The following is a 12881-nucleotide window of genomic DNA, read 5'->3' as shown; positions in this document are numbered from 1 at the left end:
CGGAGCTAGGCAGCTAGGGTTTGCAGGTCCTTGGACCGAGCTGCGCGATCTCGCCGTCCGCTCGGGGGCTAGGGTTTGGATTGGGGTACAGCCCTGAGCGAGCTCCGGATTGAGATTTGGGAGAGTGGTCGCGGTTCTGGATCCAGCTGCCCCGTGTGCTGCGATGGTGGTGAGTGGAGGAGGACGTCAGTGACAGTTGGTTTCGGTGGGATAAGGAGAAGCCCGCAGCCATGGTGCGGCTTCTCGGGCTGCGGGGCCTCAGCTTCGGGCCTGAGGAGTCGCCGCGAGAGATCACGGCCGCCGGCGGAGATGCCGCGCCCCCTGTGGGGAGCAGCGGCTGGCTAGTCCGCTTCTTCGACTCCGCTTTCTTCTGCGAGTGGATCGCCGTCAGCTACCTCTACAAGCACGACCACGCCGGCGTGCGCGACTACCTCTGCAACCGGATGTACACGCTCCCGCTCTCGGGCCTCGAGGCCTACCTCTTCCAGGTCTGCTACATGCTCGTGCACAAGCCCAGCCCCTCCCTCGATCGCTTCGTCATCGACACGTGTGCCAAATCCCTGCGCATCGCGCTCAAGGTGCATTGGATCCTCGCTGCTGAACTTGAGCTAGAGGAAACCGAGGATCTGGATGGGATCGATAAGGTGCAGGAGCAGTGCCAGGCTGCAGCCACCGTGCAGGGCGAGTGGCCGCCGCTGGTCCGACCTGCGCCGCTGTCCCCTGTTGCCAGCCCACGCAGCAATCCCATGCTCAGCAGGATACGCTCGTCAAAGCAGCGACTGATGTCCCTTGCGTCGTCGCCCTCTCTTGGTTTGAGCCCCCCTCCCAGCAGCACCAATGTGTCTGCTGCTGAGGATGCTGGAGCTGGCAAAGGGAAGCAGCCAGTAACACCATCTTTGGAGGACAACAAGCTGCTTAGGCGATTGAGCATCGGGCCAAAGGCCTTCTTTAGGCGCTCTGTGGAGAAGGACGAGGAACAGGATAAGGATGGGTTCTTTAAGAGGTTGCTTAGAGACAGCAAGGACAAGGAGGAGGATGATGGAGACAAGGAAGGTTTTTTTAAAAGGTTGCTTAAGGATAGCAAGGAGAAAGAGAATGATGAGGAAGAAGGGGATAAAGATGGTCTCTTCCGTAGGTTGCTTAGGGACAGCAAGGACGAGGATATGGAGCTCACACCTAGCTCGGATGGTTTGCTGAAGAGACTCTTCCGTGACAAAGAGGACAGACCGGGCGACGATGACGAGAAGGAAGGTTTTTTCCGCAGGATATTCAAGGATAAGAATGAGGAGAGGAGAGAAAGCATGCATGGAAGGCTTGGGGATGAGGAAAGAGTAGGTAAGAGTTTGGAGGATGATGATAGGGAAGGGTTCTTCCGCAAGATCTTCAAAGATAAGAATGAAGAGAAGAAAGATGGAGGCAGTCATAAGCAAAATGATGATAGAGAAAAGGTCGGTGTGAACACTGAAGAGGACAGGAAGGATGGCTTTTTCCGGCAACTTTTCAAGGAGAAAAATGATGAGAAAAAGGAAGGCACCACTCCCAGCAGGAAGGAGGACGACAGCAAAGGCAATAAGAGCATAGACGACGATAATTTCTTTCGCAGAATTTTCAAGGATAAGAATGAAGAAAAGAAGGGAGCTGCCCATGACAGGAACGAGGATGAGAAGTGTGAGGAAGGTGATAAGGAAAATTTCTTCAGGAAACTATTCAAGGACAAAGACAAACATGAGGACAGGAGAATCGAAGGGCTTGATAAAAATGATGACGATGGTAAGAGCACCAGTGGTATTGAGGAAGAGGAAAATTCAGAGTTCTTGTCATTCCGCAGGTTGTTTCGAGTGCACCCAGAAGACGCTAAGAGTGGACATATAGAAGGTAGTCAGCCTAACGGTATTTCTGAGGGTAGCCCGGGATCAGAGAGCTTTTTTAAACGTTTATTCCGTGATAGAGAAGATTCTGAGATTTTTGGCTCAAAGTTATTGAAAGAGGCAAGACATCTATCTTAACTATTCTTTCTTTGGTTATAAAGTTTCAGTGTTTCATGTTTTGCATCATCATATTGAGTAATTACTTCTGGCTGCACACAGATATGCTTATTACTTCTTGGTGTGAGGTGACATTGTATCGCTAGTTGCCATTAGTATTGTACACGTAACATTAGTAGTTTGATTCGCAACTCCTATTTTCAGTATGGGCGAGAGCTTGGTTATGAATTTCTTAGATTTATTACAATATTCTCCATCCATGGCTGCTGTGATATAAACAAACAGTTTGATTATGCTATTTGTACATATTTTGTATTTTTAATTTTAATTTCCTTTTACAGCATGCTTGCCTTCCTAACTGCAATATATGTCTTTCAGAAACACCCTGATTCCACAGGAAACAGTGAGAAACAAAGTGGAAAACCACCTTTACCAAATAATGTGCTGGCAGAACTACGGAAAGGCTCTTACTACGCTTCACTGGAGCTAGTTCAATCATTATGTGATACATCTTATGGTCTCGTAGACATATTTCCCGTTGAAGATCGCAAGATTGCCTTGCGAGAGGTAAGTCGTTGCATTAGGTTGCCAGTGCCCTGTACTAATTATTGGCTTTATGCTCCTTCAGTCATATTCATATTATCGTGTTACAACAGCTACATCCATTTTCTTTTATTTGCATTCTAATTTCTCCTTTGGTGGTTCTTTTTGTGCCAGTCTCTTACAGAGATCAATTCACATATTGCTTCCAGTGAGAAAAATGGAGGTGATTTCTCTATCCTATTTGAGATATTACGCACTTTACTATCGTTGTTTCCTAGGTTACTTAGTTTCTGCCCTAACATTTTCAACATCACAAATTGGTGCTTCATTCCTTACAAGACTGCATTTTAATCTTCAGTTGGAAGCTACATGACATATCACATTTACATATGGTCTATGCTAGTATTTTTAACATCAAAGTTTTGGTGCTTCACCCCTTTTTCATATATTTACATTTTAATCTTAAATGGGAAAGTACTTGACATGTCACATATGGTCTGTGCCTTACTGTTCTATTGATTTCTTGGCTGCAGTTTTGGTGATGGTCACCTTTCTTTGTGCATAAATATTTTCTGCAGTTGAGTTTTTGTAGTTGTGTTGTCCAACGTTAATAGTTTTGGAAGGACAATGAAGGATAAACACTTCAATAAATCATGTGCATATTCTGTTGGGTCAGACTTGGTTCTTTTTGCATTTTGGTGCATGAGTCATCATCACCGTTGTATGTTTTGTACTCTGTAGTACTATTGCCTGTGTTTGCTAAGCTGTTGAGCCTGCTCAAATGGAAGTATAGGCAGCAAAATCAAGATATGCCCCGCATATAGCGAAAAAGTGTGTCTTGTAGCTTGGATCTGCCTTTTCTTTGCTCCTTTACTATCACAACATCAGTGGAATTTTAACTAAAGGAAATGAAGCTATTGATATCGTAAAGCAGCAGCTAGATGTGCTCTCAGGCTCTTTTTCCCCCTTTGTTCTTTCTACTCGCAGGCGTATGCTTCCCAATGGGAAGGGGCATATATCGAGTGGTTCATATACCTGAAGACGAGTCTGTTCTTCTAAACTCTAGGGAGAAAGCTCCCTATCTTATATGTGTTGAAGTTTTGAAAGCAGAAACACCAAGGTATGTAGCTTGGGTTCCATGTTAGCGTATAAGTGCTCAGTGTTAGCGTAAAAGTGCGCAGTGTCTATATATTAGTTTAAAAGGATCATATTACACAGTTGAGGTTGTGCCAAAAGAATGTTTGATACTAAGCAAATTAATGATGTTTGTCATTTAATTTGTTATTGGAGCTTCAATTGGTAACATCAGTTGTTTTGCCTTTCTAGTCACTCCAAAGGGTCCTCAGATGTGAACAAACTATCAAAAGGCGGGATACCGTTGGCTAATGGAGATGTTCAGTTGCCAAAGCCGCCTCCATGGGCATATCCTTTGTGGAGTCGACATGAACCACAAAATTATGAAACAGACAGAATGCTGAACTCTACCTCTCAGGTTATTGACCAAGCCATGGCTCAACTATGGGAGGCCAAAGTGAAATTTGTAAATGTTAGTTTCTCTATCGAGAAAATTGGTCGTTCTAGAAGCATTGCAATGTCTGAGTCGGGGCGTAGGATACGGCAACCTACAACAGAGTCACATGATCTATCAGGAGATTCCCAGGCTGTTGTTGATCAGCCAATTGAGTGGGTAAAGGTCACCCTGTCTGCGGTTCCAGGAGTTAACATGGAAGATGTAGATGACAATGAACCGACACGGAAGAAGGACCATCGCCGTGTTCCAAGCACTATTGCAATGGAGGAAGTCAAGGTGCGACTCACTCATGAAATTGGTTTTTAGTTTTCACGCCATTGCTAAATATATTTTATATTCTGTCTCCCTCAAGGTGCATTTGTTTATAAGGTTTTCAGTCTTCCTCAACATTCTTCCTATGAACGATTAGTTTTGAGGCTAGCCGTTTAGATAATCGAAAACTGTAGACTTTGATGTGTAATACAAGGTGATTATGCCTCATCAATTTTGTTATGAAGTGAGCCTATATTCCATCGGGCCAACAGGCCAGCACATATACATGAAGGGAAATAAGCAAAGAAGCCCCTATACAATATGATAACTACACACACAGCACAACCCTGTTCTAACACCCCCCCTCAAACTCAAGGGGGATCTTGGACACCGAGTTTGGACAGGAAAAAGCTGTGTTGGGACCGTGTCTGAGCTTTCGTCAGAAAATCAGCAAGCTGAAGCTCCGAGGGCACATACTGAGGGGCCACAATTCTGTCTTGCACCTGAGAACGAGTGTAGGAGGCATCAACACCGATGTGCTTGGTGAGCTCATGCTTAACAGGATCACGGGCAATGCTGAGTGCCCCAGTGCTGTCGGAGAGCAGAGGGGTCGGTGTAGCAGTGGAAACACCAAAATCCTAAAGAAGCCATCGTAGCCAAGTAATTTCTGCAGTCACGGACGCCATAGCTCGCAGCTCAGCCTCAACACTGGAGCGAGATACAACATTCTGCTTCTTGGTCTTCCAGGCAATCAGGGAGGAGCCAAGAAAAACACAATAGGCAGAGAGAGAGCGGCGATCAGTGGGATCGCTGGCCCAGGTAGCATCACAGTAGGCCTGAAGCTGAAGAGAGCTGGAGCGAGGGAAGAATAAGCGACGAGTCACGGTACCAAGAAGGTAACGAAGAACACGAAGAAGGTGACTGTAGTGAAGTTGAGTGGGAGCAGAGACAAACTGACTTAGAATGTGCACAACATAAGAAAGGTCAGGACGAGTGATGCCTAGATAGACAAGGCTCCCAACAAGATGGCGGTAGCGTGTGGGATCTGCAAGGGGTTCACCCTCACCAGGACGAAGATGGAGACCAAACTCCATAGGAGTGTCAACCGTGCGCTGATCAGTGAGGCAGGCACGAGTGAGAAGATCTTGGATGTACTTCTCTTGAGAGAGATAAATACCCTCAGGGGAAGAAATGATCTCGAGTCCAAGAAAGTAGCGAAGAGAACCCAAATCAGTCATCAAGAATTGCTCATGTAGACGTTTCTTCACAAAATCAATGAATTGGTGGTCAGCCCCTGTGATAATCATGTCATCAACATAGAGTAGTAAAAGGGTGCGACCGCGAGGAGAAGTGTGAATAAACAGAGCAAGATCATGAACACTAGCAGAGAACCCGATCCTTGTGATGACGGCGGAGAAACGCTCAAACCAGGTACGAGGAGCTTGTTTCAGCCCGTAAAGAGCGCGCCGAAGGCGACAGACAGTGCCATCAGAGACAGTATAGCCAGGAGGCGGCTGCATATAGACCACTTCCCGCAGCTCACCATTCAAGAAGGCATTCTTGACATCTAATTGAGAGATGGACCACTGCCGAACAGCAACAACAGCCAAAAGAGTGCGAACAGTGGTCATGTGAGCAACAGGAGCAAAAGTCTCATCATAGTCATGACCATACTCCTGCTGGAAGCCACGCGCAACAAGACGAGCTTTGTAGCGCACGAGAGAACCATCTGAATGTGTCTTAACCTTGTAGACCCATTTGCAAGTGATGGGTCTAACGCCTGTAGGCAGGGGTACAAGGTCCCAAGTGCCTGTGCGCTCAAGAGCATGAATTTCCTCTGCCATAGCATGCTGCCATTCAGAATGAGCAGCAGCCTCACGATACGTAGACGGCTCAACAAGAGTGGTAGCAGCAGCAACATAGTACGCAGGAGGCTGGAGAGTGTGGCGATCACGCAGATTATACCGGGGAGCAGGAGGGGTAGGTGGTTCTGAAGGAATGGGACCCAACAGGGAAGGAGTGGAAGTGGAAGTGGGCGCATCCGAGGGAGAAGGGTGCCGAGCACGACGGGAGTAGACAAAAGGAAGCGGAGAGAGAGGGGAAGTGGAAGGTGGCGCATCAGAGGGAGAAGGGTGTTGAGCACGACGGGAGTAGGTAAAAGGAAAAGGAAAGAGAGTGGATGGCTCAACCCGAGTAGGAGAGTCAGGAATAGAAACCTCATCCTATGTAAGCTGAAGCTCATGAGCAGACACAGGTGAAAGGCTAGGAGTGGACCTACCAGGTGACGATAAAGGTGAAGAATCATGTAGAGTCAAAAAAGAGAGAGGCTCGACTAACGACTCGGTTGTGGTAGTAGAAGAATGACGAGGGTAGAAGGAGCGAGACTCATCAAAAGTGACATCTTTGGAGATTCTCAGTCTTCGAGCAATAGGGTCCCAGCAACGGTAACCTTTGTGCTCCAAACTGTAGCCAAGGAAAACACATTCAACAGATTGAGCAGTCAATTTGGTGCGTTCATGAGGGTGGAGAAGAACAAAACAGGCACAACCAAACAGGCGTAGACCACTATAATCAGCTGGACCATCACCTAGATGATCAACTGGTATCCCTCCCTGAAGAGCAACAGAAGGCTGAATATTAATGAGATAAACAGCGGTAGAGACAGCCTCAGCCCAAAAGTGCGGGGGAACAGCAGAAGATAAAAGAAGAGCCCGAGCAGTCTCAAGGACGTGACGATGTTTGCGTTCAGCCGCCCCATTTTGAGCGTGTGCACCAGGACAGGAATACTGAGGAAGGGTACCCTGTTCAGCAAGGAAACCACGAAGCGCACGAGATAAGTACTCGCCAGCCGAATCAGCACGAAAAACTCGAACAGAGGAATCATACTGAGTGCGAACCATGGTAGCAAACGACTTGTAAATTTGAAGCACTTGACTACGAGATGACATAAAGTAGATCCAAGTGTGGCGAGAAAAATCATCAATGAAAATTATATAATATTTGTGACCCCCTTTCGAAACAAAGGGGGCAGGACCCCATACATCAGAGTGAACAAGTTCAAAAGGTCGTTGAGAAACAGAATTACTAGAGGGATATGGAAGTTGTATCTGCTTGCCAAGCTTACAACCCATACAAGTTAGTGAACTATCACCAGATACAGACCCTAGAACACCACTCCTAACCAAAGAAGACAAGCGGGAGCCACAAATGTGACCCAATCGATGATGCCACTGAGCGAAGGATGTGGTGGAGGTGGCAGCTGAAGCAAAAGGGGTGGTGATGTCCGACTGGCTAGAGGACGCAACGGAAGGAAGGCGCAGCCAGTCGAGCTCCCAAAGGCGCTGAGAGTCATGGCGCTGAGGACCGATCCCAACCAGAGTCCCCGTACGACGATCCTGAACACAACAAGAGTCAGAATCCAGAATAACACGACAACCCAAGTCAGTAAGTTGACCAGCAGATAGAAGTTGCATAGTCAGTTTAGGAACATGAGAAACGGCAGGGACATGAAAAGAAGACGTGGAAAGAGTCCCTCTTGCGGCAACAGAAAGAGAAGTGCCATCTGCAGTCTGAACTGTAAGAGGAGAAGGCACGGAATTGACAGCACAAAGATGATCTCTGTGTGGTGTCATGTGGAAGGAGGCCCCAGAATCAAGAATCCAGGGCAAAGATGTACCTGACGAAGAGTGCGGTGGTGGACCAGACGTCTGACCAGCAGAACCAGCAGAACCTGAGGATGGTGCAGAAGCAGTAAGGCGGCGCAGCAAGGTGAGCATCTCCTGGTGAACCTTCTCAAGGGAGCCCTCACGAGAATTAGAGGAGCCTCCCAGAGTCCTTTTGAGGACGGCCACCACGGCGACCCTGTTTCCTCCTCTTGATGCACTCCGTGATCATGTGACCATCCTGCTTGCAGTAGTTGCAGAAAGCACTAGTGGAGGTTGCTGCCACCTGTGTAGAAGAGGGCACACCAGGCAGCGGTGGTGGAACGCGGGCAGCCAGGACTGCTGAAGAGGATGGCAATAAGCCCGTGCTCCGTAGGCGCACCTCCTCAGATCGCACCTCAGCAAGGGCCTCCAGAGTAGAGAACCGAGGATGGCGTGCCAATAGCTGAGCACGACTCTGCTCGAACTCCGGCCGGAGGCGAGTGAGGAAGTCGTAGAGGCGACGAACCTCCAGCTTAGCTTGTTGCCGCACACAACACTGACATCTGCGACAAACATCAGCTCCCAGAGAGTCCAATTGGCGCCACACCGCCGACATCTCCTTGTAGAAATCATCCACAGTAGCATCTCCCTGTTGTAGTTGTTGCTCTTGACGAACAACAGAGAGATACATGGCATCCCCTGCAGACTCATAGCGATGGCGAAGGTGCTCCCACATCTGATATGCAGTGGTAAGGGCCACCACATCCATGGTGAGATCAACATCCATGCTGTTCACCAAGATAGAAGAGGCTCGAGCATCATCATTTGTCCATTGCTTGTATAAGTGGAGTTGATTCTGATACCCTTCAGTGGCCTCTTCAAAAGCATCTAGCATCTCACGTTGCTTGGTTTCATCGACATCAACAGGGAAGGCCAACTCAGCTGGAGGAGTGGGCAGCAGGGGACAAGGCAGAGCACCAGAGAGGTGCTCCCAGACCAGCTGGCCCCTCATGTGCAGCTTCGTGTGCTGCACCCAGTCCCTGTAGTTCTGTCCGTTGAAGATAACAGGACATCGTGGGACTGGGACAGCACCGGTGGTGGTGGAGGGCGCCATTGCAGCAGAGCAGCAACAGCAGCTCGTTGAAGACCAGCAGCAGCAGGAGGCACAGCTTGATGGCAGCAGCAGACCAGGAGGAGAAGAGCAGCAGCAGCCGCACTTTGAAGAGCAGCAGCAGCAGCTCGTTGAAGAAGAGCAGCAGCAGCAGCTCGTTGAAGAAGAGCAGCAGCAGCAGCAGAGAAGAGGAGCAGCAGCAGCAGCAGCTCGTTGAAGAGCAGCAGCAGCACGTTGAGGCGGCGGCGCCGGCCGGGAAGGACGGCGGCAGCAGCGGCCTGGAACGGCGGCGGCCTGGACCAGCAGGCGGCAGCAGCTACCAGGAAGAAGAGGGGAGAGGCTCGATGAAGAGAGGAGCGGCGGCCGGCGGCGGCCGCGGCGGCGACCAGAGGCGGCGGCGGCGGCTGGGGAACCTAACCCTAGCTCTTATACCATGTTATGAAGTGAGCCTATATTCCATCGGGCCAACAGGCCAGCACATATACATGAAGGGAAATAAGCAAAGAAGCCCCTATACAATATGATAACTACACACACAGCACAACCCTGTTCTAACAAATTTGACAGTGGGTGGATTTTTTTTTTTGCTACTGTTTGTTGAATTGGTTTCCTTGACTAGGCTGCAGCGTTAAAAGGAGAAGCCCCACCTGGTCTTCCACTGAAAGGAGTTGGTCAAAGCACTGAAAATTTGGATCCTATGGTGATTCACTGATATTGTGCCCTCAGTTACCTCTCTTTTGAACATTTTCCTTTAGGTAGTAACTCAATTTTCCAATAGGCAACTGATGGCGGAGATCCTAAACCAACTGATGCTTTGGCTGGTGAACTTTGGACTGTCAAGAAAGAGAGAATACGCTGCTCTTCAGTTCATGGAAAATTACCTGGCTGGGATTTGCGTTCTGTAAGTCCACATGGAAAAAAATGTTCTGCTATTAGATTATTTACATGTTGCAATATTAACAAATACAAGCTTTATCAACATTTTTAATTATTTATATTTAGGCATTTTTTAATGTTATTTCTCTGAAGGTTAATTTTCCTTGTCCCTTTGGTTGAGCATGGACACTGCACTTCAGTTATCAGCATAATTTTCTGTCTCTCTATTAGCTTCACCAAAAAAATGTTTAGGAGAGAATTAAGTAACTGTTACTTTTCATACTACTCCGTATTATGTCCCCCAACATTGCCGTATTATGTCCCCCAACATTGACTTTCTGAACATATAGTTAAACCATAAAATAATCATAGACACATTATTTATAATATCAAGGTTCATAATATGGGATGCACTCTTTTGCCTATCTCATGCATTAGCATTTATAGTTGAAGATATAAAAAACTTCTATTATAAAATAAGTAGGTCGTTGGATAAACTGATTTATATGGTAAAAAATGGCTGGGGTAATGTTTGTTCCCTAAACTGAAGCAACTAACAACACAACTATGAGTAGTTTATGAGCGTCATTTCAAGTCTGCGGATGATTGTTGTCATGCTTGAGATTTAACGGCTCAGTGCCTTGTAGGACATCTTACTCTGAAGTGTTGTCAGTTATTGCCAAGCTTCTGAAACACTTTCACCAATTGCAGATTATTGTCAAGAGTGGGGATGATTGCCGACAGGAGCACTTAGCTGTACAGCTTGTCGCACACTTTTATGGTAATGTGCAAAGCAACTCTAGTGTCTCATGATAGTAATCAATCTTATCTTGATTGTGGAGTTCGTCCATTTTTGCTTTTCACTACCATATATGGTAATGTGTAAAACAACTCTAGTGTTCCAACTCTAGTGCTGTATTGGTTTTTGTGCTTACATTCTGCTTAGTTTTGCTTTTCACTACCATATATGTCAGGCCTGAAGCATGTAAATATTCTATAACATTTCTTATGTTCTGGATTCCGAAAGGACTATACTAATTAATTTGCCTGAAGTTTGTGTTAGTTCCATTTAGGGCGTGTTCAACTCATTATTGTCCTGAAAAATCCTTTTATCGGCAGATATATACCAAGAAGCTGGCTTACCACTCTGGTTACGGCCTTATGAAGTTATCGTTACGTCTGCATATGCAGCCCTAATAGAGACTATTCCTGATACGGTAGTTATCTTTCCTTCCAGATCACTTTTCTGAATTTCTTCTTCACTGAAAGATCTTAGGTCGACCATTGTTTTTGTTATTGCAGGCATCAATTCATTCCATCAAGAGTAGGTTTCCCAATATCTTAAGTCTTCGTGACTACTATGTAGCCAAGTATGAAGAGAATTCTCCAAATTTCAAACTTGCACAGGTGAAATGCTGGAATATCTTACAACACAGCAAATAGAATCATACAACACAGCAAATAGATCCAAATGCTCAGTTTGTCATCCTCTGCGTTTTACTGTAGGCAATATTTCATCATTTATTCCTCGTCAAAATGCATCTGATTTTTTAATTAAAGTGTTTTTGTTGAGGCAAATAATGGAGGGCTATCGCCCACCTGATTTAATCGAACAGTTTGATTAGTGAATATCCATGGCTGCTTGTATGAAAAGCAGGGCTATAATTGACTACTTTTATGTGTCACATCCCTTGTCGACTTGTGATGCGTGATGTATCACATCCTTTGTCAACTTGTATCCAGTCCACTCCATGAGATTTATTTGTATCAGTACTGCAGATGAAATGTTCTTTCTTGAACATTTGAATATTGCATTTCTTGGTGTTTCTGTTAGGAAAACCATGTTTTGGCAATGAATTTGCTTAATTTTATAATGAAAGATGACAACTGTTCAGTTGGTAGTTGAATGCAATTATAAGTACTTGGATTGTCTGCATTGGTGTTGGAGTAATTTTTCATGGTGGTGGAAGTGTCATGAATGCAAAATTTGGATGATAGCACCGAATTAATGCCATCCGATGATGATTAGTTAAAATATCTGGTATTAGTGGATTTATAAGCATATCTAACATAAAAAATCCCAGTAAGAGTTTAAAGAGCTCATATTTCATACTATTGTCAGTCCAGTTGAACTGGCTCTTATTTTTGCTATAATTCACAGAGGAACTTTGTGGAAAGCATGGCAGGATATTCAATTCTGAGCTACCTGCTGCAGGTATTAAAATCAAGTACTTCATTACTAATCTGGGTATATTTTTAGAATTAGAAATGTTATTTGGCAAGCTCTGTTGTTTTGAATGTCTAATGCTGTTTTATGCCACTAGTAATCAACAAAGTAGATTAATTAAAAAAACTAATTATTACTCCAGAAGATTGCTAAGTTATGGTTAGTAGTGCTAAAGTTAAAGTTTATGTCATCACATTATGGCCTGTTTGAGTTTTTCTGGGATATAAATTTCCAACTGATCCTGGCTGGTACAGTCAGCAAGTGGTTCAGCCCGAGCACTATCCTGTTATATTTGTGATGTTTAATTAGCTACCTATGGATAGTTGCCCTACTGCATTAGATCCATTTTTTACATATAATCTTCCTGCTTTCTGTAATGTCTTATTGGGCCAACAGAGCCAGCCAAGTCTTGCTATATTGTTGTTAATTAAGTATATAAGGTGAAGGCCTGCCAACTGATACATCTTCTCAAGCTTTTGAGGGGAAGGTAACAGCTGGGAATCCGATCTGCTGGGTGTTAATTTATATGGAATGCTGCAGTGCATATAAATCATTTCCATATAATTAATGCAAGTTTTCAGCTGAAGTGTCGCAACAAGCATCCGATACTTGGAACGTAACTGCATGCCTGTCTTTTAAGATATCCGAAATGGAAGACACTTTGCTGCTGTTTTCTGTTTTTCCGCAGACATGACTGCTTGCCCTACCCCCC

The 12881-nt window shown here is 45.7% G+C and overlaps 1 protein-coding gene across 2 annotated transcripts in view; it reads left to right on the top strand.

Annotated features, from left to right (window-relative positions):
• The first annotated feature begins 6 nt into the window (after nt 1-6).
• The window catches only part of LOC119295343 (phosphatidylinositol 4-kinase beta 1-like), a 15456-nt gene continuing 2581 nt past the window's right edge, over nt 7-12881 (top strand). Inside the window, exons 1-11 of one of the 2 annotated variants that reach the window (XM_037573755.1) lie at nt 7-1988; nt 2364-2552; nt 2703-2751; nt 3516-3648; nt 3855-4335; nt 9686-9766; nt 9845-9967; nt 10654-10723; nt 11062-11159; nt 11245-11349; nt 12104-12157. In XM_037573755.1, the coding sequence (XP_037429652.1) occupies nt 231-1988; nt 2364-2552; nt 2703-2751; nt 3516-3648; nt 3855-4335; nt 9686-9766; nt 9845-9967; nt 10654-10723; nt 11062-11159; nt 11245-11349; nt 12104-12157 (3141 nt within the window). In that variant the 5' untranslated portion in view covers nt 7-230. The remainder of the gene's footprint in view (nt 1989-2363; nt 2553-2702; nt 2752-3515; nt 3649-3854; nt 4336-9685; nt 9767-9844; nt 9968-10653; nt 10724-11061; nt 11160-11244; nt 11350-12103; nt 12158-12881) is intronic. The other variant, XM_037573756.1, reaches the window with a different exon arrangement.

Source organism: Triticum dicoccoides, chromosome 4B, assembly GCF_002162155.2.
Source record: "Triticum dicoccoides isolate Atlit2015 ecotype Zavitan chromosome 4B, WEW_v2.0, whole genome shotgun sequence".
Lineage (NCBI taxonomy): Eukaryota > Viridiplantae > Streptophyta > Magnoliopsida > Poales > Poaceae > Triticum > Triticum dicoccoides.
Note: the sequence above shows the minus strand (reverse complement) of the source record. Positions and strands in the feature narration are given on the sequence as shown.